The following is a 27,384-nucleotide window of genomic DNA, read 5'->3' on the forward strand; positions in this document are numbered from 1 at the left end:
AAATGGACAACATAAGAATGTATGAAAAGTGGATGATTTGTGAGGAGAGGAGACTCCAATTTATAAATTGGAGGAGGCCAAAATGAAAGACCAAGATTGATTTTGGGATGAAGGGTTGAGATCGATTTGAGAGGGAGCACATGGATTGAGAGGACAAGGTGTGGGATTCAAGAGATATTCCATAAAGGTATTTCTTGTCCCCACACCTCTCAAGGTTCATGGGGAATATCTCCCAAACAAATTGGGAAGAGAAAAAGGAATATAAAATTCCTTGGGGGGAGGGAGGAGGAATTAAAAATTCCAAAATAAGAGGATGTTTGGGGAGATTCAAAGAATTTGAATTTCTTTGAAATGATCAAGGTGATTAGGGATGTGCAAATGATTAAGGGGATTGATTAGGTGTCTTAATGAGTGATTAGAGTGCAAGTGGGAAAGTTTGGAGGATGTGACATGAGGAGAGAAAATGCGGGGAGGAATATAAAATTGAGGAATGATGATAATCATACTTCTAGAAGAATTAATTAGGCTAAGTGAGGATTAGAAGAAGTGATTTATAGGAATTGCTTTAGTTAGGTAATTAACTAAGTGGGTTTTAGAAGAAATAATGGTTGAGGTGACTTTAGAAGAATGGGGAAGTAATTAATTTATTGATAAATTAATTATTGGAGTATAGTGATAAGATTGATTAAATTTGATTTAATTAACCTTTAGAAGAAGGAAATTAACACAATTAAACTGGTTAATTATGTTGACATGTTAAAATTAATTAAATATTAATTTAATTAATTTTAGGTGTCTACACTTGGTTCCATGATAGTTTCTTCAATGTCTATGGATGTGATAGATACATTGTCATTGTTATTGTTGTTTTCATTGTCTGGTATAGTACTGCAATTCTCAAATGGATAGTAAAATTTATCACCATCAAACTCATAGGTACTCATGTTGAGAGATCTTAGAGCTTCTTTGGCTTCTCTTCTAGATCTTTGGAAATGAGTTTCAACCATGATCTAATCCTTGGATAAAATGAGAGATGGAAGAAAATATGAAGACTATGGAAGATCAAGAAGGAGTATGAAATGGAAAGAATCTAGGGTTTTCTTGCAATGTCCAAAAGTATAAGTCCAAGATATGTGGGGCTAAAGTAAGGTGTGGCTTCCAAAGAGATGATAGATCTCTTGATGAGGTAAGTTGACCTTGACTAAAGAGGACCGAGTGGGAATCTAAGATGATAGATCTGATGTGGGAACCACCAAGTAATATGTTGTAGTAAGTTTGCAAGATATGATGAGGACAACAAAGCAACCTTTTGACCCTAGTTTGAAAAATGTGTATGAGGGATTGCAAATGAAGGCAAATGATGGACAAATATGTGACCAAGACTGGTTGACTAAAAATGATGAATCCCTATGAGAAATGCCTTAGAAGCTCTTTAAATCTCAAAATTTAAGTCCATTTCTCTTTTCAAGTATTTGCAAAATTTTGTTTTGAAACACCGACGCGGAGCTATTTTGCACAGATGCAGTTTCCCAACCTAGATGTATTTTAAAGAAGCATAGACGTAGTTTAGTGTCACAGACATGATTATGTAAGTCGCAGATGCAATTATTGACAATGTTTTGCTCTTATTACACAAAAATGTGATTCTTCCCTACGCAAACATGAGTTCCCAACCTAGACATGGTTTAAACTGACATAGACGTGATTTCTGAGAAAAATTATGTCTGTCCAAATATGAAAGTTGTTGAATGTGACCAAATCTTGATGTTGAATGTATTGTGGCAAGAAAACACAACAAATAATGAAGATACAATGTCTAAAGATGTTTTTGTGTATGTTCAAAGGATTTCCACTGGTATAGCACAAATTGAAGACACTTGAAAACATGCACAACCTAGGCTAGAAAGAGAAACCATTCATTGGGGGCCCCACAATAATAAAATACCTCAAACAAGAGGGCAGCTAGAGATTCTGGTAGCACTGGCTTCCCCACAATGACACTCACTTCTGGGGCATACTGGATTCTCTTACCTCAAAAGACTAAAGATCAAATGAGGAATTACTTCCTCAACATGAAAGGGTACATGAGGGGTATCTATGAGGTACGATCCGCACTCCCTGGACCATCAAATGTAAGGATTTTTGGCCTCTACAAAAAAAGGTATTTAGTGGGGGAACTTGTTTGAATTAGGGATCACTGAGAGGGGGGGGGCGGTGAATCAGTGATCTACGAGTTACCATATTTTCAAACTTAACTTTAAGCCACCGGAAAAAAATACTTGAAACTGAAATGCAGAGACATAAAACAAACAACCACAAGATCATAACACCAAATTTTTACGTGGAAATCCAAATGGGAAAAACCACGGTGGGATTTGAACCCACAATATTATTCCACTATGGATAGTAGAAAAACAATATTACAATATGGGAATGCACAAGAATTCAGGCACATTGCCTAGAGCTCACTGGTCAAATACAATAACCCGCAAGGCTACAACCCTCAAGGAAGTCTCACTAACTTACAAGATAGTTACAGTGATGAATTATAATGAATGAACTCTGAAATAGCATCTACAATACTTGGATGAGTTCTAGTTGAGTGCAAAATATACTGACTGAATTCCTTCTGTTGATTTGCTCTGTTCTGCCTTGTTCTATGTCTCAGTCAGCTACCGAATCAAGAAAGTGCATGTGAAACTGTGCCAAAATGGATTCTTGATCACCTCTTGCTCCCATACAATCACACCATCCACCAAAAAGATCATCCTCACCAAAATTATATACTATTAATCACAAAATAGATCATACATCAGTGTAACGTGTAGTCACATGTCGGCTTGATCGGATCACCTAAAATAACCAAAAAAATAATAAAATGATGTGTCGAAGTCGGCCCAATCATCCCAAACATGATTCAATGTACCACAATCATCGAAAATATTCTGGACCCAAAAATGCTCTATTCTTGCTAAAATACCGATTAACACCTACTTTTGGATACGAAGAATTATGATCACCGAATTGAATCTCCATGAAGAGTTGTCATAAATTACAACCCTAAACCAATAATCATCCACTGGATGAGTGTCAATTGCCAACAATCTCCCCCCTTGGCATTGATGGAAACACTCGTGAAAAATGATTAAGTGTTGGGCATTGTACACCGAATCAAAAGAATCAAAAGAATTTCTAAGGCTCCCTCCTAGACAAAGAATTCCACTCTTCACTACTATACATTTTTCACTATACCTCTCTCCCTTTGATAGTAATTCCAAAGATGGGGTGTTGTCCAACAGAGATATTCACCAAAAATTTACAAGTACTTGAAGAGGTCAGCATAAATAGTCTTCAAAAATCCTAGGCGAGTATCCCACCCACTCTTCAAGTTATCCAAAACCATGATGAATACACTAAATACTGTGGCATGAATTTCTCATTCTTTTAGATCAAATGACACAGGCCAGGCCATTTCCTCCATACAATCTACCTTATTACTCAACATGATGTCCAATAAGGGGCAATCAAGTTCTGGAGTTCACCAACCTTTCTCAAAATTTTGTCCTTGTCCGCTTGGAGGCTTGAGATCTGATCATTTAGAGCTATAATCTTCCCTTCAAGACTGCTTATTAGAGCTACATTTGGATCAAAGGACTATGAAATATGTACAAGCTTGCCTTGACAAACACCCATCTGCTTGTTTATGTCTACAGTGAATGTAGGAAAAATTAAACAAGACTTGTACAATTTACCGCCTTCTGGCAATGTATCAGAAATAATCTGCAGTCTATTATTTAGCCTCACTCTATCATACTCAATCATCTTCTAGAATTTCTGCATCCTAACATCCTTAAATATATCCAAAACTTTTTGAGTAGAAGACTTCTCTAAAGAATCAAAACTGGTATTTACACTATTAATTAATTGCAACAGTTTACTGGAGAGGATATTATTGGAATCCAACTATACATCTAGAGCCACCTTCTGCAAAACATCAACTGACATTAAAATAAGCTTCTTGTCTTTAGATTCAGACTTCACCATATCCTGGCTAGCTTGAGCTTGCATAGCAGCTGCGAGCATGAGCTTTTTCGTAGGAGACATCTGTCTAAGGTTCAGTGGGCCATCTATATTTATAGGGATCTGAGGTGGGGTCCCTATAACTGGAGGAGTGATAATCGTCAGATCAGCTACACCTTTGCCTTGCAATCTCAACATCCTTATTCTCTCCCTCATCCCCTTTATCATTTGCATCAGTGTTGTCACTTGGTATAGTATCAGCTTGTTGGATCTTAGGGGTTGCAGAGTTGTCCACCACTGGAGGTGTATCACCAGTCTCAACATCAAGTGTAGTGTTATCTTGATCTTTCGGATGATCCTCAGTCTAAGTTTCATCCTACTGACCACCAAAAATACCTTACTTTACTTCTAGCTAAGAGGACTTAAATGCGTATTTGTACAAGGGATCATGTTGAATTATTTTTCTCCATATATCCTCTGTCTCTTTCCTCACCTATTCCACATTTCCAATCATTAGTCTGTTAACCCTGTTCTTGCTTCCAAATTCTTTCTTATTAGCCTCCTCAATTAGCATCTTGGCTTCATCATGAGTTATATAGGTACATACATTTATTGGCTCTCTCTCTTTCATCTCCTTATCTATTGTGCTTGTACATTCATTCTCCTTGCATCTATAAGGTTGTACAAGTCCTTGGGAATGGTCTTCTCCAATTCAATTAATGTCTTACTGAAATTATGCATGTATAATACAATAGCTTCTTCAACTTTTCTCTGATCAACTTCATTTAATTTCTCATAGAAGGCTCTAAGATTCTTCAAATTCCCATCTACAATTATTTCATCAATTAAATGTTTTGCCGTCAAATTTGGATCCAGTGTTGGCTATCACCATGTCATTCGATCCTTTTCTCAAGCTGGGTATATCACTGGTTTCAACTAGGCTTGTCACGACTCAGATTTCCTGTTTGGTGATATTGTGTGGCCTATCAAGCCATATGAACTCAACATGAACACGGCTAAGAATGTATCGGATCCACTCATCTTCATTGAACAATGGAAAATGAATGAATTGTGAGAAACCCTTATCATGATTAACTTTGTATTCAGGTTTGAGATTTCCCAAACCATCCACCAAATGGTTTTTGTACAGGTCTAGCATGTTTGCATTTCCAAGCTCCTCGAGATCACATTGTATGTAAGCCCTAATATCTTCATTGTGAAGCACACCATAGGGTACCGATGAAAATGCACCTTTTGGATTATCCTCAACTGGCTTAAAAGGATGTTTCTTAAATACAAGTTGGGCCATGTCCTTAATCTTGACCACCAAAGGGGTAGCAACACTAGAAACTGAAGCCATTTTGAATGTTAAGGGTTTGTGAAAACTGAAAGCTTGAACAGATAAATACCTTGATTCACAACCGAGCACTGAAATTTGCTTTGGAATAGCTAAACTCGATGTTGAAATTGCCAAATTGCTTTTCTCTTCTTCTCTACACTATTCGCTTGATCACATTGTGACAAATGAAACTTAGAAATGCACTTTTATCCTTTGAAAACCTAATTTTCCACTGTAATAAACGCAACTGATTACCTTGAGTTTCATGAAGTCGCATATCGGAGCATCAAATCCTTTTTGAAGCTTCCAGATAACATCTGCATATATGATCAAAGCCTTATGCAACCTTCTAAAATTGATTGCAAACCATCAAAAAGGGGGTTCTTATAATCTGCATGAAAAGTTCCCCTAAGGCATAAAGCCCTAGTTAGCGGATGAAGATCATGCATCAAATTCGGGTGTAGATCCATTTTTTTCTTTAGATTCATCTTTTCTAGCCCACATCTTCTCATGTTTGTCTCTAATCTCTTCTACCTTCTCTTTTCCCTTCTCATCTGATTCTCTCTTGTCTACTAGAACACTGGTCTTGCTTCTGTAGAACTTTGCAATGTGATCGGTTTTGTTGCATGCATGACAAACAACATTATTCTGCATAGGTCTGAAGTTCATCCGATTTGGTCTCATCTTTCACTGGTTATAGATATGTCCAAACATTCTACAAGCATAGCATCTTTTTTCTAGAAGTTATTCATTTCTGCTCTACACATATTTGACTTGTGTCCAAAATTATTGTATTTGAAACACTGACCGGTAAAGGTTGGAGCTTTATTCATTTTGGTCATTCCATTATTCATCCTACTTTTGCATTGATTCACCATATGACCTAATTTATTGCAAGTAAAACATCTACCATGGAATTTATGAGCATTAGGTTTTCTTACTAGAGGATTCTAACTCTTCTTCTGATCAAGTTTTGCATTGCCTTGTCCAGATCCGGAGGATTCACCTTTCTCAAATCCAAGTCCTCACAAGTCCTTTCCAAGTCTCTGACTTTCCAGCATCTCATCAAGCCTTGCTAAGCTAGCTTTGAATTTGTCTTTGTATTCATTAGTAGTAGCAAGGTCATCACTTAAGGTAGCAATTTGTCTTTCAAGCTCTTGACCATTATTCCTTGATTGTGTCAACTCAAGCTTCAACTAATCATTCTCATAGGTAAGCCTGGAGCATTCATCAGCTCTTTCCTTCAATGATTGTGTCAGATTCTCTTCATTCTTCTTCCGATCCTCAATCTCCTTAGTTAGCCTCATCACAATGGATTGCATCTTATTCTTCAAAGCAACATTCTCTCTTTCAAGATTGTCACATTCATCAGCTTTACCCTAGTACTCCATGATATGATCTTCTTTCTCCTTCAGCTTGTCCATCAATTCTTTCCTCTTGTCTCTAGAAGTGCTCACTTGATCCTTCAAGTCATTAATGAAATCATTAGCAGCATTTAGGTTCTTCTTCAAGGTACAAATCTCATTTCTAATTGCATCATGATACTCAAGTGCCACACTAAGTTGCCTCTGAAAATCAAAATCCATTGATTTAACCTCCCGGACCTTCCTCAAGCAGTTAAGCTTCCTCAGAGGACCTAGGCTCTGATACCAATTGTTGGAATCAAGGATCACTGAGAGGGGGGTGAATCAGTGATCTATGGGTTACTAGATTTTTAAACTTAACTTTAAGCCACCAGAAGCAAATACTTGAAATTGAAATGTAGAGACATAAAACAAACAACCAGGAGATCATAACACCATATTTTTACGTGGAAACCAAAATGAGAAAAACCACAGTGGGATTTAAACCCACAATATTATTCCACTATGGCCAATAGAAAAACAATATTACAATATGGGAATACATATGCATTCATGCACACTACCCAGAGCTCACTGCTCAATTATAATAACCCAGAAGGCTACGACCCTCAAGGAAGTCTCACTGACTTACAAGATAGTTACAGTGATGAATTACAATGAATGAACCAAATATATTGATTGACTCCCTTCTACTAATCTGCTCTATTATGCCCTATTCTCTATCTCAGTCAGCTACCAGATCAAGAATGTGCACGTGAAAGTGTGCCAAAATGAATTCTCGATCACCTCTTGCTCGCATACAATCACACTATCCACCAAAAGGATCATCTACACCAAACTTATATATTGGTAATCACAAAATAGATCATACATTATGTCGCCCTACAAGTGTAACATGTAGTCACATGTTGGCATGACCGAATCACCAAAAATAAATGTAGATCACCAAAACAATAATAAAATTATGTGTCTAAGTCAACCCAATCATCCCAAACACAATTCAATGCACCAAAATCACCAGAAAGCTTCTGAACCCAAAAATGCTTTGTTCTTCCTAAAATACTGGTTAATTAGCTACTGGTTAACACCTGCTTCCAGATACGAAGAATTATGATCACCAGATCGAATCTCCATGAATAGTTTCAATCAATGACAACCCTAAACCAATAATCAACCACTGGATACCACCGGATGAGTGTCAATTGCCAACCCTAAATCATCAAAAATCTACGGTCCTTGGTGTCTACCCATGCGGTGGTGGCTCATTTAAGAACCCACTCCTACTCCCCAAAGAGGATTTTAACGCATCCAACACAAGTGTGGATACTAGGGAGAACTTTCGGTGTAGATACACGTCACCAAGTCGTCGCGACTTTCACCTAACATATTAATTTATATAGTGGGAAGAAGAAGTATCGCTTGGGTCGTGCTCTCACACTTGGCCTTATAGGCTACCCGGGAGAGAGGCCCTCCTACCTAAATAGAATATGATAACAATTTCTCTTACACAAAAGGTCCAATGGAAGGCGAGGGGAGAGGACACTTTTGTTATCACCTCCAGGGTTATTTACATAAAATGTGCAAAGCGCACCAAATACTTCAAACAAGTTCTTTAACCCCAAATGAAAAAGATGTGACCCTAATTAAGCTAAAAATCAAAGACACGCCTAAATTACCCCTGCAACAAATGATTAGTAGTTTTGATAAATTACCCCCACCTGCAAGCACACTTGTTAGATAAATTTTAGGAAATCTAAATCCAAATGTGAAAGGGGGGCCTTCGACAATACGGTGCTTTCTCCTTTTCAAGACAACTGCTCTACTTTATTAGTCCAAGCAAGGGGTTAGGCCAAAACCAAATCCAAAAACCCTAAAATGAAAAAGATAATGAACACTAAAAAACAAAAAATGCAGTTATACCGAACGTAGACGCACTTTCCAAACATAGACGCCCAAATATCCGACACATATGCGACTTTAAGATCTAGAACCTGGCAAAACAAGATCATAACACAAACACGACAATAGGATATGCAGACACACTTTCTGAGAATAAATGCGGTATGCTGATCCACAAACACGATTTCTAGCAAATTTGCACCCGCAACAGACAAAAAAGCTAAAACGCGGAAATATCCAACACAAACATGATTTTTTAATCATAAACACGATAGTATAATGCACAAATGCGAATTCAAAATCTGAGACTTGCAAAACTGATAGAAAAATGCATACACCAAAATAGAGATCGCAACACATACGCAAAAAGAACAGTCTCATACGCGTAATAAATCGGAATCGTCGCAAATCCAACTTGCAACTTTGCAAAAAAACAAATCTGCAAACAAAATGTTAGAAACAAAAGAGAAAGGAGTCCCACCAGGTGTGCCAAAATGTATACGGTGAAAAATGATGATGATAAACTATTGTAAAACCTCAAAGATTCAACCACAAACAATCTAAGTCTTACAATGAAATATTCACCATACACCAATAGAGATACCTAAGATCATGCAAATCAACAAAATAAAACAATATTACCATTCTCATGTCAAGTAGGATTTCAATCTCCATTGTCTCCTATATCCATTGATCTTGTTTGATATATTTGCTCTAGGATTTTGTATTGTGTAGAAGAGCTCAACAAAGAATAGATTGTGGTTGTGAAGTCGCTTGATTGTAAGAAGGCTTGATTGACACAGTCGTTAGGGTTGATAATGAAGGAGAGTATCCTCTTATATAGAAGACACTTTAGAAAATGGAGGGATAAGATTAAAACATGAAAAGATAAATGGTCAACTAGGATTAAAGAGTGGGTAGAAGAAATAATAAAATAGTAAGTGGGTAGGTAGAGAAAAATTAAGAGATAAATGGCGTGTGTCATAGAAGGAAAAAGCTAATGAATTAATTAAATAAATAAATACTTATTTAACTAATAGAGGAAGTGGGACCAATTAAATAAATTTCAACATGTTATATCTAATGGTAAATTGTGACTCTATAACCGAACATATAAGGCATTGGTCCTAGAATTTAGCGATCCATCATATAATACAAATAAAAAACATTGTTACAAATAATTTTAGGAGTAGGTTAGTATTTTGTATGCAACTTATGATTTAGTATCTCATTATGGAAAAAAAAATAGTGTTCCTTAAGGTTTCTTATCCTAAAGACTCATGTTTTCTACACTTTCATATTTTGTGAAATGATGCCTATATCAACTTACAGAGGTTGAGGTTTTATGTGTACAGGACCTCAGTATTTAGTCTAGTAACACCTTTTGGGATAGAGCATACATTAGAAAAGACTATAAAAAAGTTGTTTTCCCTATCTTTAGTTGTGATTAATCTTGTTGAGGATACCTCTAATAATACCAAGTATTGAGTTTAGTTGAGCTCAAAGTGAAGGGGATATTATCCTCTCTTAAGGATCCTCCTTTAAGACAAAATTTACTTGACCTAGACATGGATTGGCTTCTTAGGAGTGTGAGCAATGATTTTGGGATATTGCAAGCACTAACCTTGGGATAGGAAGACTTGAGTGTTCTAGCTAGGAGCAAACTATTTAGAAGAAAGAAATTGCTAGACTTATAGATATAGTGTTGTGTTTTGGTTGAAGTGTGTGGCTTACTAGATCTAATGGTTTTTAAGGGTGAGGATTTATTTGGCGTACTATATTTTGATCCTCATCCTTAGGAAATGACATTGAGGCTTCTAGATAAATCTTAGCAATCAACCATGGCATGATGATAGTCCTTTCTTTTGTAATCAAGAGATTGTTACCTAATTCAAGTATTAGAAAGATTGATGTGGGTCACCTTTTTGCAAAAGAAGAAGGGACCTAATCCAAATCTCCTCATACTCCTTAAGGTTACAGGTGAGCTTCACCTCAACACAAACTCATTAATGGCGACAAGTGGAATAGATTCTTTTTGGATTATGAGAATTAAAATACCTAAGATGTTGAATAATTTACTCCAAGATAGCCAAAAAGGAATAGAAAGACCTCAAAGTTTGATTAAAACAAAGACCTTAAGCAAGGCTTTCTCTAAAACCTTAAATTGTGAGAATAACCAAATAACAGCTAAATGATTTTTCACATGAACTAGCGACTAGAGCAATTTGAAAATATAAGAACTTATTGCAGGGCTTGTAATGAAAATTTAAAAAAGCCTTTAGTAAAGTTACAAACTCAATAAGCTTGTTGTCACAAGGTTCCCTAATATCCTTTATGATAGTCAAAGACTATTCTAATAGAATATGAGCAATATAATAAGTAATATACTTGAATATAAATTTTCAGATTATTTTTTATTTGCATCATTTTTCTTTTTCTACAATCAAAATTATGAAAAATAAATCAAAATAAACTTAATCCACCCTAAAAAAATATTATTAATAATAATATAAAAATAAAAAACAACAAATCCTAAACCATATCAAGACGTGGCTAAACTAGTTCCAAAATTGTGATATCGTACTATGCAAAACCTTCACGTTATGCGCACAGAAAAATTACAGAAAAGATTCAAAATGACTATAAAACTCCGCACAAACGCTTATAATCAGAAACTTTTTGAAACTAATTTAACCACAACCACCACATCAAAACCGAACCATTTACAATAGGAAATTCTCAAGCTAGTTGGTATATCACTAAGTTGCATTCCACCCAAAACTTGTAGAAGGTTTCTAAAATTTGTCAAGGTGTAGTTTTGGTAGCATTAACTACCCCCATTGAAAATTATATCATAATTTATCTAAACCTTGTCGAGGTGTGGTGGGCGTGGCTGCATTTACATGACCCCACCTCCTATTCAAACAAAAATCACATGTATTGAGTCACGGATTTAAATTTAAGAATGTGAAGTTGAGGACAACTGGGTTAATCAAAGCATGAGTTGAATTATGTCATAATGTTCAGACATACGGTCTTTTGAGTCAATATAGAGTTGTGGTTTCCACTCAGATATTTACGCCCAAATTGAACCGATACGTCCGTCCATTCTTTTTAACCTATTTTCCCGGTTTCCGACTATTTCGCCCGCGATATGAGGGTCCGTCAATATCCTGGCCTGTTCGTTGGTTTCGTTTTGTGCGCACATTATTGAATGGACTGCCTAAACGGAGTTTAAAGCGCACGGCAAAAAAAAAAAACTTAATTCTGTGGCTGATGCCCTTTGAAAGTACGAAATGTCATGTGACATGTTCTTTCGTCCTTTATTTTTCTTATGGCAATTATCTTTAATAATTATAAACGACTTGCCCCTTTCACATAGCATGGAGAAGTGATTGTTTACATTTCCAGCAATATACATACTTCCAACCCTATTTGAATCTTTATGATAACATAAAACATAACTCTAATTAAACCTTAATCTCAATCTTAAAATCAAACTTTATTCTACAATCCTAACACTAAATCTAACTGTAATACTAACCCTAATCCTAATTAAACCTTAATCCCAACCTTAAAATCAAACTAACCCTAACTCAAATATTTCCCCTAATTAAACTCCAACCCTAACCTAATCTCAACCCTAACCATCATTGTGCATGAACCATAACCCAAATTGAACTCTAACCATAATTTAATGCTAGGTTTATCTCTAATCCTAATCCTAAGCATGATGTAAACTTAATCATAATCATATTTCTAATCCTAACCTTAACCTAACCATAACCATGAACCCTAACCCTAACTATAATAATCTATCATAACCCTAAAATGTAACCCTGACCCTAAACCTTGTTACACTAACCATAATCCAAAACCTAACCCTAAAATAACCATAATTCTAAGCCTAATCCTAAATCCTAACCCTAAATCCTAACTCTAAACCCTAACCCTAAACATGATGTAAACCTACCCCTAACCATTTCTCTATTCATAATCCTGGGCCCCAACCCTAACCATAATCCTAACCCTAGCCCTAGCCCTAACCTCAACCATGAATTAAAACCTAACCCTAACCCTCACCATAACCCTAAACCTAACCCTAACCCTAACCATAATGTAAATCCTTACCATAACCCTAACCCTAACCCTTAACCCTAATATTAATCATTATCCTAACTATGATGTAAATCCCAACCCTACCCACTATGTAAACCTAACCATAACACTAAACTTTAACCCTATCTTTAATCATAATCCATACCCTAAACCCTAACTATAACCTTGATTCTAACCCTAAACTTGATTGGAACCCAAATCCTAAACCTAACCCCAACACTAACCATGATGTAAATTATAACCCTAGCCATAAACCTAACCCTAACCCTAACCATTATCCCTAATCATAATTTAACCATAATAAGTTTGCCATTAAATAAAGTTTAATATATCTTAGATTTTAGTATTTGCGTTGATCTTGCAACACATATATAATTGAAAATAGTCTAAATAGATATATTTAATTTCATATATCTCTACATAATAATACAATAATACAATAATATTATAATATAATTTATTTTAATAAAAGATGCTATATAATTATATATTGATTTATTTTATGTTTTCCATGTTGCGTGTTGCTACTGCCACTAGCATATATACCTTAAATTTTAATTTAATCTATATAAAATACACGGAGAGAAATAGGTGCCAAGAGAAGGATATCTGTCGGCGTATTTTATATAGATTAAATTAAAATTTAAGGTATATATGCTAGTTCTTATGGCAATTATCTTTAATAATTATAAATGACTTGCCCCTTTCACATAGCATGCAGAAGTGATTGTTTACATTTCCATAGTGCCATTTTGGAGCCAGTTTAATTAAGTCCCTTCAACTCCAAAAATAAGATGTGGATATTCATGAGGAATAAATAAAAGCTCTTAGTGTTTTAATTTTATAAATATAATGCTAAATAAGTTATAATATACAATTAATTTTTTCAATATAATTCATATAAATTAACATAAGTGAATACTAAAAAATAAATTATTTATATTTATATTTTTTTTTATAAATTATAATGTAAATTATTAAATTAATTTTTAAAATAATATTATAGTTATATATATTATTATATATTTTATAATTGATAATATATTATGTTTATATTTAATTTATATTATCTATAAAATGCATAATACATATAATGTTATATTTAACAAATTATAATTTTATATAATAAATATAATTTAGATATATTTTCTTACAAATTTAAATATAATTTTAAATAAATATTATTTTGTATATTTAATTATATGCTATTAAATTTATTGTAAAACTAAAATTATGATTATATATTCTATATTTTATAATATAATATGTTTATATTTATTTAATATTATTTATAAAATGTATAGTACATATAATATTATATTTAATCATTTATAATTTTATATAATAAATATAATTTGAATATATTTTCTTACAAATTTTAATATAATTTTAAATAATAAATATAAAAAATTCTAAACATATACTATATTTAACATTTTAATTAGGATATATCTATTTATGTACATCTCTCTCTCTCTCTCTCTCTCTCTCTCTCTCTCTCTCTCTCTCTCTCTCTCTCTCTCTCTCTCTCTCTCTCTCCCCTCTTCTTCTCTCTGTCTTCCTCATTCACTCCATTCATCCCTCCACCTCTCCTACTCTATATCTTTATCTTTTTACTTCTCTCTCTACCTTTGTCTCATTCCTCTCTCTATCTCTTTCTATCTATATATTTATATTTACTCATCTCCCCTAATCTCCCTATCTCTCCATCTCTTTATCTCCATATCCATCTACTCTACCTCCATATCCATATCCATCTCCATCTCTATCTCAACCTTCCTCTCTATCTATATCTCTTATCTCTATCTCTTTACCGCTCTCTCTCTATCCTCTTCCTTCCCCCTTTATCTCTCCCTCTTTCTATCTATATCTCTCTCTCCCTCTCTTCCTATAAAAAATAACATGAGCCTATTGCTAATGGAGCCTAATTATCTTCTTGATTAAGAGTTTTTTTTGTTATGTCTAGAACGATGCATGGTTGATTTGAAGCTATCACTTCTCCATTGAAACCTTTGTTGCAAAAAAAACATCATTTTCTAAATGTCGTACTACTTAACCTCATGTACTACACAAATGTCCTACCACTTAACCTCATGTTCCACACCTTGTTCATGTACCCATTGTGCATTGTGCAATTGCTAGTTCTTAATTATATAAGACCAAAAAAAAATGGTTGCCAACTGTAGACTCAATCCAATGTGTTTAATTTCTATAACTTATCAAATTTTCATTTGTATAATTTTAAATTTTAAATAATTAAAGTATGAATAATTTAATTAATATGTTGAATGAGCAGTTGGATGATGTTAATTGGCATTAGTCTTGTTTATTAGACAGATTTTAAGTTTGAGTTCTTTAGACTTTGCTATCCATAAGTGGATTAGAGTAGCAAATTACTTGGTCAAATGAGCATATGAGCCAATGGAGTAGTCGATTGCCTGGCCAAATGGGCATCTAAGCTAATGCAGGATTGAAATGTTACCAAAAGGTGACATTTATCTTATATGTTCCAGCAATTCATTGTGAAGGATATAAATGTTTAATTGGATGTTCTCTGTTAAGTTAGTGGCCACATTTAATTTTAAACTTTCTTGTGTTTAATAATTTTTTACCCTTTTCGTAAAAGAAAAACCATGAAAATTACTCAATTAAATTTCAATGAGCTGTCACATAATATCTAAGGAGTTGTTACACCTGGAATACACTGACTTATTAATGAATGAGGAAAAAATGTTCCACATTATTATACTTAAACCTGATAATACGATTGAATCACTAAATTTTATGATAATTGTTGTAATCCAAGCCAAAAGAATAAGACTATTTCATGATATCCATTCGTAGTAATTGAATGAAAAGTCTATGTAAATCTGAGCTTGTAGGTTATTCTGGTTTCAGAATTTAGTTTCCATCATTGTGTCCATACTTTCACATCCAGTGCTTTCTATATTAGTCAACACCAAAAACAACAGGAGGAATCTGCTTACCACTCAATCCAAATTGTGCTTTCCCGAGATCATGCTATATGTGTATCTGTTCTTTTGGCTGTTTTGTGACATAAGGTTTACCCCTTCAGAAAACAATATGGTTGTGTGAAGGAATCACTCATGATTTTGATGGCAGGAATTCATGCATTACCTCAGCTGTCATGGATGTTTTTTGTCGCATAGTGATTAGAATACCAGATCTCTCTTCCGACATGTTTATTGGGAAATGGATGAATAAAAGCCCATATGTAATGGGCCACTTTCCTGGATGTTTCCTCTTAAAAAGTATTAGTGTTCAGCTTAATGGGTTAGCTTAAGACTTGTGTGGAAAGTTAGTGCAATCCCCACCTATTATAGATCTTGAAAATGACTTCCAATTGCTAGAAAATGGATATCAGAATCAGCACCAGATGGATTCAGATGTAAAAAACAATGGGATTGGACCTTTCATTGAAAGTCTTTTTCATTGGCCCTTGGAAGTTCTTAATCATATAATTAAGAAAGATGTTATTGCAAAACGGAGTCGGCTATCTTATTTAGGTCTTGGATAGCCTATATATAGGAAGGCTACTTAGGCCCATATGCAGTATTTCATTTCTTTGTGCTTTTATAGGTCTCTGTTTTGGAGGTTGGAAAAACATGGAAGTAATGTCTGTTCTACTTACAGTTCTTCTGACTATTGGACTGTGGGATCAGACCAATGGAGTCTCCAATGGGATCGGGAAGACCCCTCCAATGGGGTATGTCTTTTGCATTGCCAATACCAAAACAGTTTTTTTTTTAAATGGGCGTTTTACTTAATTGTTTTGAAATTCACCAATGGTTAGAAGTCCACTGTGTGTTTAAGTGATGAAAAATTGTGCGATTCATGTGAACTCCGCAAACTTTTCCCCATTGTGTGGATAGAATTATAAGATGCAAGATTTTGAAACCATTTAAAAGATCAGTATCATAGTTGGGAAACAAGTGGCTTGAATTATCTTTAAATTGAGATTGAAAAAAAACTAGTTGAACATATATACATGCTCATCCATCCATTTGTGTGATTCTTCTTGCATTCAGATGGAACAGCTGGAATCATTTCGCTTGTTCAATTGATGAAAGTATCATTCGTGGAACAGGTGACTAAACAATTTGTTCTTCTGGTTATACGTCTAGTTAATGTGCAGCATTCAAGGCATTGATGTTGATAAACTGTGAAGAATTCGCATGATTTTGTGTTCGTAGTTAATAGGACTACTTTGCATGAATTTAACTTGCACAAAATATGGGTTTGTGGTAGTCAGATTGTTTCATCTATGTTTTATGTTTTTAAAATTTTAGTGCTGATTTGAAATGGAAATTTAACATTGATCATTTTTCTTTAATTTACATAATGCAGCTGATGCACTGATTTCCACTGGATTATCCAAGGTCGGATATGAATATGTAAATATAGGTAAGGATTATAGCGTTCCTTTTCAAATATTCCCTGTATATTCAATAGGTTAAACCTTATATTAATTTTAACCCATTTTGTCCATGAAATACCAGATGATTGTTGGGGTGAGCAAAACAGAGATGCTCAGGTATGCTATAAATAAATCAATAAATGATATGAGAATCAGATTTCACATGAATTTTTCACTTGTTATATAATTTGGCAATACCAAGAATTGTTGAATAAGCGTACTCAGAACAACTTTCATTTCTGTGATTTTGCCATATCTATGTTGTGAGTTTCTGCTGTTAAGGTTTTGGTGAAGATGCTTGAATAGCATTGATAATGAAATCAAGCTTTCTGAGGAACTGAGAATGTTCTTATTTGTTGGCAGGGCAATCTGGTTGCTCGAGCTTCAACATTTTCTTCAGGCATCAAGGCCTTGGCAGATTATGTTCACTCTAAGGGTCTCAAACTTGGAATATATTCTGATGCTGGGTGAGCAAACAGTGACCAATCAAAGCTAATCTAACCTTGAATAGGTCTAAATGCAACTGAGGATAAATAATCAATGCCCTTTTTCCTAACAAGATTATTGTGTTTGGCTTATTTTACCAGATCTTACACTTGCAGTAAAACCATGCCAGGCTCCCTTGGACATGAGGAACAGGATGCCAAAACATTTGCTTCATGGGTAACCTTTTTTAATATGATTCTCTGTTCTATTAATCAGATTCTACTATATTTACTAAACACTACTATCAAAGTTGGAATAATGATTTGATGAATGAGCAGGGGGTGGACTACTTGAAATATGATAATTGCAACAATGGTGGAACACAACCTCAGAAAAGGTACAGAATATTTGTTCGATCGTTGGACAATTGCTATTTATGTTGGTTTACTCTTTGTTTGGATAATTGAATTGAATTTGTAAACAAATCTACAGGTACCCAACAATGAGTACAGCACTGAGCAATTCTGGCCGTTCTATATTCTATTCAATGTGTGAATGGTAAGAAAGCTTTGCAAACAGGAATATTATAACTTTGAGCTTTGCAAACAGGAATATCTATAACTTTGGAATAATCAGGGACCCTGTGAGACCCAGTTTAATACAACTAAAAAATGACACTACTAACTCCTATTTGATGAGTAGGGGTGATCAAAATCCTGCCAAATGGGCACCTGCCATTGCAAATAGCTGGAGAACTACAGGAGACATAGAAGACAAATGGGACAGGTAATACACCGGATAATAGGATAGATTCTTGGGAATATGTATTCTTTTCAAATTAAAAAATATTGAGCTAAAAAAATATTTCTATATACATTTTTTTTCTTGCAGCATCACATCTAGAGCTGATCAGAATGATCAGTGGGCATCTTATGCAGGTCCTGGTGGATGGAATGGTTAGTTTCTTGCTCCATTGATAATGCTTCTGTTAATTTTTGCTTCAAATTCAAACTGCATGTCAAATGAATTTTGTCTCTGTATTGGCCAAACCAGATCCTGACATGTTGGAGGTTGGAAATGGGGGAATGACCATGGAAGAATATAGGTCACATTTCAGCATATGGGCTTTAATTAAGGTGGGTAACATAGGCCTATATATAATTATAAGATTAACAGGATACCTTAGTCACAGGCTTATGTTGTCTTGTTGTTAAGGATTAAAGATTATGAAGTTTTAGTGTTTTATGAAAAAAATGACATTCTTGGCCCAGAACATGCACACCTTGTCAAAAATCTCTGTTTGGATTTTAATTTGAAAACCCATATCCATTAATGAGGAGTTCTCATAGTCCATTTTCTTGGCCCGTAACCTGCAAACCTAGGTACTCTTAGTCTTAATTAACCATACTTTCACATACTCAAAACACTGAACTACTGAAAATAGATGCCTTGTTGACCCAGTTTGGTGTGTAGGTTAAGGATCAACAGCCATGATAGAAAATCTGCCGCCATAATTCAAATATCTTCTGCCTGTGATTATATCTGTTTTTATCTCTTGCAGGCACCATTGTTGATTGGTTGTGACCTAAGGTCTGCTAGCAGTGAGACTTTAGGGATTCTGGGTAATCAAGAAGTCATTTCTGTCAATCAAGGTCAGTTGAATTAATTTAATCAAATCAAATCAAATTATGTCAATAGTCATGTTTCGGATTGATTTTATCTGAATCTGTAACCCTGTTGGCTGTGTCCAGATCCATTGGGAGTTCAGGGGAAAAAGGTCAGCAAACAAGGAGATCTTGAGGTATGAGTTTCTTATGGATTGATAAATAAATAACATATAAGACCAATTCATTATCTGTAATCCAATCCTTTTTCTGGAAATAATCTCAGTTTTTATATGTACAATGTACTTATACTTGGCAAAATTTAGGTTTGGGCTGGGCCACTATCCAACAAAAGAGTGGCCGTAGTCTTATGGAACAGAAGTGGATCGACATCTTCTATCACTGCAAAGTGGAAAGACATTGGTCTTTCCAGCAATACTGTTGTTCAAGCTAGAGATCTGTGGGCTGTAAGTCCTGCTTTTTCCCATATGCCATTTTGTTCTTTAAGCTATTGATTACCATTACAGTGACATGGGTTTTCGAAATGCTGAGATATTACTTTTGGGTTTCTCTTAAGTATTCCATTAAGAGATTTTCTAAAGTTTGATGATGATCTTATGCTCATTTTTATATTGCAGCATTCAAAGCTTTCAACAAGTTTACAGGGCAACCTGACATCAAGTGTTGATTCACATGCTTGCAAGATGTATATTCTAACACCAACCTCTTCCTAAATTCTGCATCAGAACAAGTATGCAGCTCAAAGATTGTTCCAGTATTAATCACATGAATCATCAGTTTGGAAAATAAAACAAAAATTAAATATCTAGGTGGTGGGGCCCTGATATAATGGCTGTTCACAACACAACCATCAAGAAGTTTCTGGTTACTGTTATGCAAAGATTTGCAGGTTAGCAATGGCAGAGTACACATGTTTCCAATTCAAGTTCGAAATATATGACATCGTCGACTACTCCAAAAAGTTCAGTGGGGTTGTTGAATTATTGATGAAGAAATGTTGATTTGTCTATAATAGCTAGTCCTATGAACAAGGCAAGCAAATGTTTGTAAAACATTTTATTATTAAGAAATTAATTAAAATTTTACTTTTACTCCAATAAAATCTCTAATAATATGATACTACAATGATAATAGTAGCAATAATATATTCTTGTAAATTTGTTTATGGTGTATAAATACGGTTTTTTAAATAAATTGACAAAATTCTTAAAATTTTGTCATATTATTATTATAATAATTAATAAATAAGTAGTAATAAAAATATTAGAATAATTAGTATAAATATAAATTGAAAATGAAGTGAAATGAAATGCATTAATATAGGTAATGTAAATTTGAATTAGTAAATTGTCTTAATTTAGAAATATAAATAAGTTGACGAATTTCAAAAAATGTAAACAATAGTTAATTTTGACAATGTATATTGTAAATTTGGAAATATTAGTGTGATGAATTATTTAATTTTGTTTATTTTTTATGAAAACAATTCTTCTCAGTTTTAAATTGAATTTATTGTTACAATGAAGAACAAAAAAAGTCATACTATAACTTCATTGTTGTTTGCTACACCTTTCTCATAAGATATTGTCTAAGGTTTTAGGAAATGAGAGTACTGAAAAAATATTACATAAAATAACTGTGACAATTAATATTTAATGCATACATAATTATTGTTTATGGTAAAAATGGAATAACAATATTGAAAGACTAAAATAGATTCAATCACGAAACCCTGGCCTAACAACAACAAAGATCCACCATAACATATGAAGATTACCTAAGACAATGCAAATCAAATGAAATCACAAAGATTATACCATCACATGTCCAATAGGGTTTGGATCTCCATTCTTCCTATCTCCATTGATATTGCTTGATATATTTGCTCTCAGATTTTATGTGTGCACAAGAGCTCAACAAAGAACGGAAATGTGGTTGCAAGTAGGTTTGATCGCATATGAAAGTTCGAATGCTAGAATGCTTGAAGGGATTGATTAGGGTTGATAATGAAGGAAACATCTTCTTATATAGAAGACACTATAAGAAATAGAGGGATAAGATTAAGAGGTGTAAAAGATAGATGGGTGGCTAGGATTAGAGGGTGGGTAGAGGAAATAAGGAAATAATGAAAGGGTAGGTAGTGTAGAAATTAGGAGATGAATGACATGTGTCATGGGTAGAAAAGGTTAATGAATTAATTAAATAAATAAAGATTTATTTACTTAATAGAAGAAGTAGGATCAATTTAGGAAAAATGATAATTTAAATAAATAAATATATTTATTTAAATGAGAAATAAGGCTAGAAGAGGATAAATAAATAAATTTAATAAATAAAGATTTATTTAATCAATAGAAGAATTAGGCTTGAAATAATTAAATGAATAAAGATATTTATTTAATTAGACTAGACAATTTTAGGTGTCTACATTTTGCCCCTCTTTGAGACAATGCAGCTTGTCACGTTGTTTCAAAGAAGATAAGATGAATTGATACAAAGTTGCCCCAAGATGGGAATGATATGCCCCCCTCGAGAGATTGGATAAAAATGTCTGAAAAGATCATAGACAATCTCTCAATAAGAAAGAACGGATAGAACAGACTAACAAGATAGAGTAGAGTGACAGAGTCACGGGATAAAGAAGATTGACACGAGAAAATAGGGTTAGGGTAGTCTATAAGATAGACTACGAGGGAAAACGTCCTCATTGTCATCCACACACCTAAGAGATCAGAGTGCAGAGAGAGCAGAGAGCAGTCAACAGTTAGCAGCGATGGCATTGGTGCATAGATTCGATCGCGTTCGCTGATATCAAAGGCCAGTAGATGCAGAAGAGCCAGTGAGTACCACAAAACCTCCTTGTACTTTGTTGCATTAATTGTTGTCATAAATGCATGTCAAGTAGGGTAATAAATGCACATTAGGTAGGTCTAGAAAAATGTCAAGCGGGGGGGAAAAACGTTAAGGCATGTCTGCGTTGGTGTCAGGCGCATCTGGGTAGGCTAGGCATGTCTGCGTTTGTGATAGGCACGTCTATGATTCCAATAGCATTTGTGTTCAATTCGAGCGTGTCTGTGTCTTGCAGGCATGTTTGTGAAGGACAAGCATGTCTGTGCAGATTAGAGGCACGTCTATGTGTGTCAGGTGCATTTGTGTAGAGCAAACGCATTTAGGAAGGATGCAAGTGTGTTTGTGTCATGAATGCGTGTTTATGTCTTCAAGGCCAAATCGTCAGTTCTGTGATAAACATACGATGTCGATTGGATAAGCTGGTGAGAGGATACACTCAAGCAAGTCCTCTGGGGAAGACTAGGATTGCAAATAGGGCTAGGATTGACAATTTTGCGATAGAACATACATTGCCAATCCGGAAACTACTCAAGAGGATACACTCAAGCAGAGCCCTAGTATAGGATAGGTCAAGGCACTTTGTGATGAATAGGGAGTACCAAAGAAATTGACAATTCTATGATAGAACATACGTTGTCAATTGGGTTAAGCTAAAATTGGCAATTCTGTGATAGAACATACGTTATCAATTGGATAAGATACTCAAGAGGATACACTCAAGTAGGTGCCCTAAAAGATAGGATCAAAGCAACACTTTGTGATGAACAGGGAATGCTACTAGGATAAAAAGAAACACTTTGTGATGAACAGGGAATGCCACTAGGATTGACACAATTGATTTGCTTGACTGCAGGAGGACCTACCGATGCTGGAGTCACTGGAGAGATTCCCTTCAACTCGAGTTTACGACAAGAGCTGACATTTGAGGATAGAGCAGCAGTTGAGGTCATGGGACTGCGATATATTTTATATGTGCTTGAGTTTCAGGCTAACATGGGATTGCTGACTACACTAGCTGAGATATGGCACTCAAAGACTTGCACATTTCATTTGTCGGTAGGTGAGATGATAGTCACCTTAGAGGATGTATATAGGATACTGAGGATACCGATCGTTGGGGAGCTAGTTCCTTATGATTGAGATGGAGACAGGGATGCACTGAGACAAGTGTTTCAGGATCCAAGACTAGAGATGAGGGATGGACATGTGGCTTGGGACACTATGACAGCTACATGATTGGCACTATCGACGGTGCTGGCGGGAGTTATCAGTGGGTTGGGGGAGGAATCTGGAGACATTGGTGACCGAGCACACCAAGTTTGCATGGGGGTCATGTCTGCTGGCACACTTGTATTATGAGATGCATTAGTTTGTATATCATGGATTAGCAAGATTAGGATGCGAAGTGACACTACTATAGGTATGGGCATATGAGCATCTGCTGATTACACAACCAATACACTTCAAAGGCAGAGGACATGGGCGTAGCTATGTACATTTATATGATATGATTACGTCATAGCCACGGATTGGGAGACTAGAGTATTGGCGTCGGGTTATCGATGAGGTGGATAGTGTGGTAGGGATCTCTTACTTAGACTGTGAGGAGTGGGAGGATGACGCAGTGGAGCTACCATATGTATTCAGAAGCAGGTATCTAATTCGTCGGACACCATATATTATCAAGAGGCAGTTGATAAACAAGGTATGCAGGCAGTTCGATAGGATACACTAGATGCCACGGGGGTCGGGGATGTATGCGCAGATAGTGAGGGATCAAGTGCATTTAGGGCCATTATTGTCTTATGATCAAGTAGTGACACAACTGCTAGAGATGGTTCCCATGCCTTGAGACATATGGGAAGATGTAGAGGATGTAGGGATGGATGTAGAGTACACTGCATATTGGGGAGAGCATCCATTTCTATGGCTGACGGATCCAAGGGAGTCAATAAAGGGTGATGGTGGAGGTGATGGAAACGATAGTGGGGATGGTGGAGGTAGAGGTCAATGATGGAGGTGGGGTGCAGTGGTAGAGAGGAGGGTAGCTCGGAGGAGAGAGGGTGGAGAGGAGAGATAGGTGCATGTAGTGAGGGGTAGAGGTGGATTTCCTTTACAGGTGCCAGCAACATATGTTCCTAGACAGGTATAGGGACGGGGACAAGGATAGGATCAACCACAGGGACAGGGTGAGGGGAGAGAGGAGGGGGATGAGCTACTATCCTTGATGGAGATCTGTCAGGGATAAGTAGATGAGATCCAAGATCTGGAGAGGGATACAACTAGGCTCAGGAGACAGTTGAGGTATACTAAGCGGGAGAGGGATCAGACTATTTAGCACTATACAAAGGTTGAGACAACACTGAGGGCAGGGAGGCAGACAGCAAAGGATATAGGAGCCAGATACGCCTATGTTCTACAAGAAGGGGAGGAGATAGCTTACTGGCGAGACCTGTACTATGGAGTGGTGCCACCAAATCAACGGGCTAGGAGCTTCTGGAGACCATCGCGGACTACGACGAACATTGGAGGGAGAGACAAGAGATAGGTTTCTAGTGGTGGGTTCATAGGTCCTCCACCACCACCAGATAGAGGGGGTAGGAGAGATGATCCTGGGGCAAGGCCTTCTAGGGCTCAAACTCCATCGAGGCCAGCTGGCTCCGAGGGAGGGAGTTCATCATAGCCTTAGAGGGCTCCCTATGTATCAGTTTTTGTACCATTTTGTATGATGATGTAGACACCTTCGAGTGATTTTGTAACCATATGATTTTGACATCATTGTATCATGACACTTGTGATTTTGATATATATATGAGATGATTCATCCTTGCAGAAACCATATGCATGTGTACCTATGTGATGTTGGTTCTATGTGATGCTTATGACATGGATGCAAATGTGTACATGATGAAATGCAATATGTTTTTTGTGCTTTTATGTTTTATATGTTATACATGATGCAAATGTGAATGTATGAAATAAAGATGAATATGATAATGCAAATAACTATTTACATGATGAGAATGCAAAATGTGCTAAGATGTGTTGTGTGCAAGATGTGATGCAATTGTGATATCTATATGTATGTATGTATGAAATGCTTAATATGTGGTAATACAAGTGCAGACTACATGAAATGCAGATATTTTTGGCGTATCATTATACTCAGTCATGTGATAGCAGGCTACATGGACTCAAGAAGGATGATGGAGGTCAATCAAGAAAGGGGGATGAAAGATAGAAGATATGAAAGTGAAAGATCTTCTTGTGCTATTATCATCATTGAGCTTTATTATGGAAAAATAGGTTATGACAATCGAGGAATATGTTCGACCCAAAAAGTCATTGTACCCATTTGCATGGAGATCAGACAGTTGCAAACAAGGAATGCCCTAGTTCATACTAGACTCACAGTGTCCTCATATCCTTGGACAAGTCATAGCATTACTAAGAGACAATCCACAGATAGCAAAGAAAATAGGTGACGATACCCCATCCTTGCCTTTCTATTCAAAGACATCTTGGAGATAAAATCTCTAGTCAGAGACATCCCGGAAAAGATAAAAGACATGTCACCAAAAAGATAAAATCAAAAGAAAACCAAGACTCGACACTAACATCCACTGTAGTCCTGAAGTTTAGTGTCTCTTGTCACTTGTATAAGTCTATTTGATTGTGGTCACAATGTTTTTATTTACAAAAAGGATAGATAGCACTGAACCATAATGTTGTCTGAGTCTGTTGAAAAATTTGATTTGTTGAAGCCCATTGTTGCTGCTGGTGTCTCATCTGAAATTGATTGAATCCATGAAACTGATACTTTATTACGAAGAAGATGGAACTACAAGTGGATGAGGAATGAAGGCTTATGATTGCAAAAAGAAGTGAAAATATCATGACATGATGGAGACTTAGGATCAACAAGTATTCTTTTTGGCTTGAAATTGTAGAACTTTTGCCCTCAGTTATTTTGATATTAGGGGAGATCATCTCTTTCTCTTTTTTTTTCATAGGATTTTTATCCTTGACCTTGATTTTTGCAAAGTCCAATAGCTTTTGATTAAAGGACTTTTCTTTATTTTTGACTCTTAGATTTTTCTTTTCAAAGCTAATTGTTTATCCCTAATGAGTAAGGGCTTTTGTGATTCTTGTTGATCTAAGTCTAGGAGAGGAGTGGAAATGGAATGAGTGGATGAAATGGTAAGGCTATGTGAGTTCTCAAGAGGGTTGATGACATGTTCAATAGATTCTTTGTTGGAATCACTCTTAGGACTATTGATATTAAGAGTTGCTTGCACCACTAGAGGAGATTTGTAGTCAAACTTAGTAGCCACAACACTAGGTGGTTCACACCCAATTCCTTACAAATTGTTTATAGATTGGTCGACTGAATACCTTAGGAGATAGTGGGAGTTGATCAACATGAAAGATATACTCACCACATCCCATGTCTTTAATCTTGAACTTTTCTTTGATCTCTTCTTGCTTTGATGTAGAAGCTTTTAAGGATTTTGGATCCACATATGTTGATGAAAGAACAAATTCTCTGTTGACTAGGATTGTTATTTGTGATCTAGGTCACTGATTGTTGCAATATATGAATGGGTTAGGATCACCATTAACTGTTACTTCAACTCCATTATGATGAAACTTAATATATTGATGGTATGTAGATGGGACTGCTCTCATCTCATCAATCCATGGACGTCCTAGCAATATGTTGTATGTGAGATCCAAGTCCAGGACTTGACAAACCACATCCTTTGTAACCGGCCCAACTCTGAGAGGTAAGGTGATTGTGCCTTTGGATGAACACTCTTCATCATCATATGCCTTGATGGTAATTTTGATTGTAGCATTCACAACTTTATCTGAATATCCCAATTGTGTTATTGTGTTCAAATTACATATATTGAGACCAACTCCTCCATCTATCAGGACTCATTTTATTCGATGTTTGTGTAGGAAGGCTTCAATGTGTAAAGGTGCATTATGTGGTTGGCTCATGAAGGCATCATCAGCTTCTGTGAATGTAAGAGAATGTGGAATGGAAAGGTATCCCACCATGGCTTGAAACTGGTCCATGTTCAGATCAGTGGGGACAGTAGTGTCTCTCAAAGTTTTGTCAAGAATGGCCTTATGTGTGGGGGATATGCGTAAAAGCTCAAGGATGGAGATAAGCGCGGGTGTCTTCCCTAACCGTTCTACCAGATCGTACTCAGGTTTGGTTGGTGAGGAAGTGGTGGTTTTAGTTGGAGCACCTTGCAAAGTGACCTTACCTCGTCAAGTTGTGACATTACATTC

The 27,384-nt window shown here is 35.7% G+C and overlaps 1 protein-coding gene across 1 annotated transcript; it reads left to right on the plus strand.

Annotated features, from left to right (window-relative positions):
* The first annotated feature begins 15,535 nt into the window (after positions 1–15,535).
* Positions 15,536–20,321, plus strand: LOC131067285 (alpha-galactosidase). Its single transcript, XM_058002239.2, has 15 exons — positions 15,536–16,468; positions 16,791–16,849; positions 17,110–17,166; positions 17,262–17,296; positions 17,543–17,646; positions 17,767–17,842; positions 17,944–18,002; positions 18,098–18,163; positions 18,308–18,391; positions 18,497–18,561; positions 18,659–18,741; positions 19,167–19,257; positions 19,357–19,406; positions 19,536–19,676; positions 19,848–20,321. Exons 1-15 carry the CDS (start codon positions 16,368–16,370, stop codon positions 19,941–19,943), a joined length of 1,167 nt encoding a protein of 388 aa, XP_057858222.2. The 5' UTR covers positions 15,536–16,367; the 3' UTR covers positions 19,944–20,321.
* Positions 20,322–27,384: the final 7,063 nt, after the last annotated feature.

This window comes from Cryptomeria japonica, chromosome 7 (assembly GCF_030272615.1).
Source record: "Cryptomeria japonica chromosome 7, Sugi_1.0, whole genome shotgun sequence".
Classification (NCBI taxonomy): domain Eukaryota; kingdom Viridiplantae; phylum Streptophyta; class Pinopsida; order Cupressales; family Cupressaceae; genus Cryptomeria; species Cryptomeria japonica.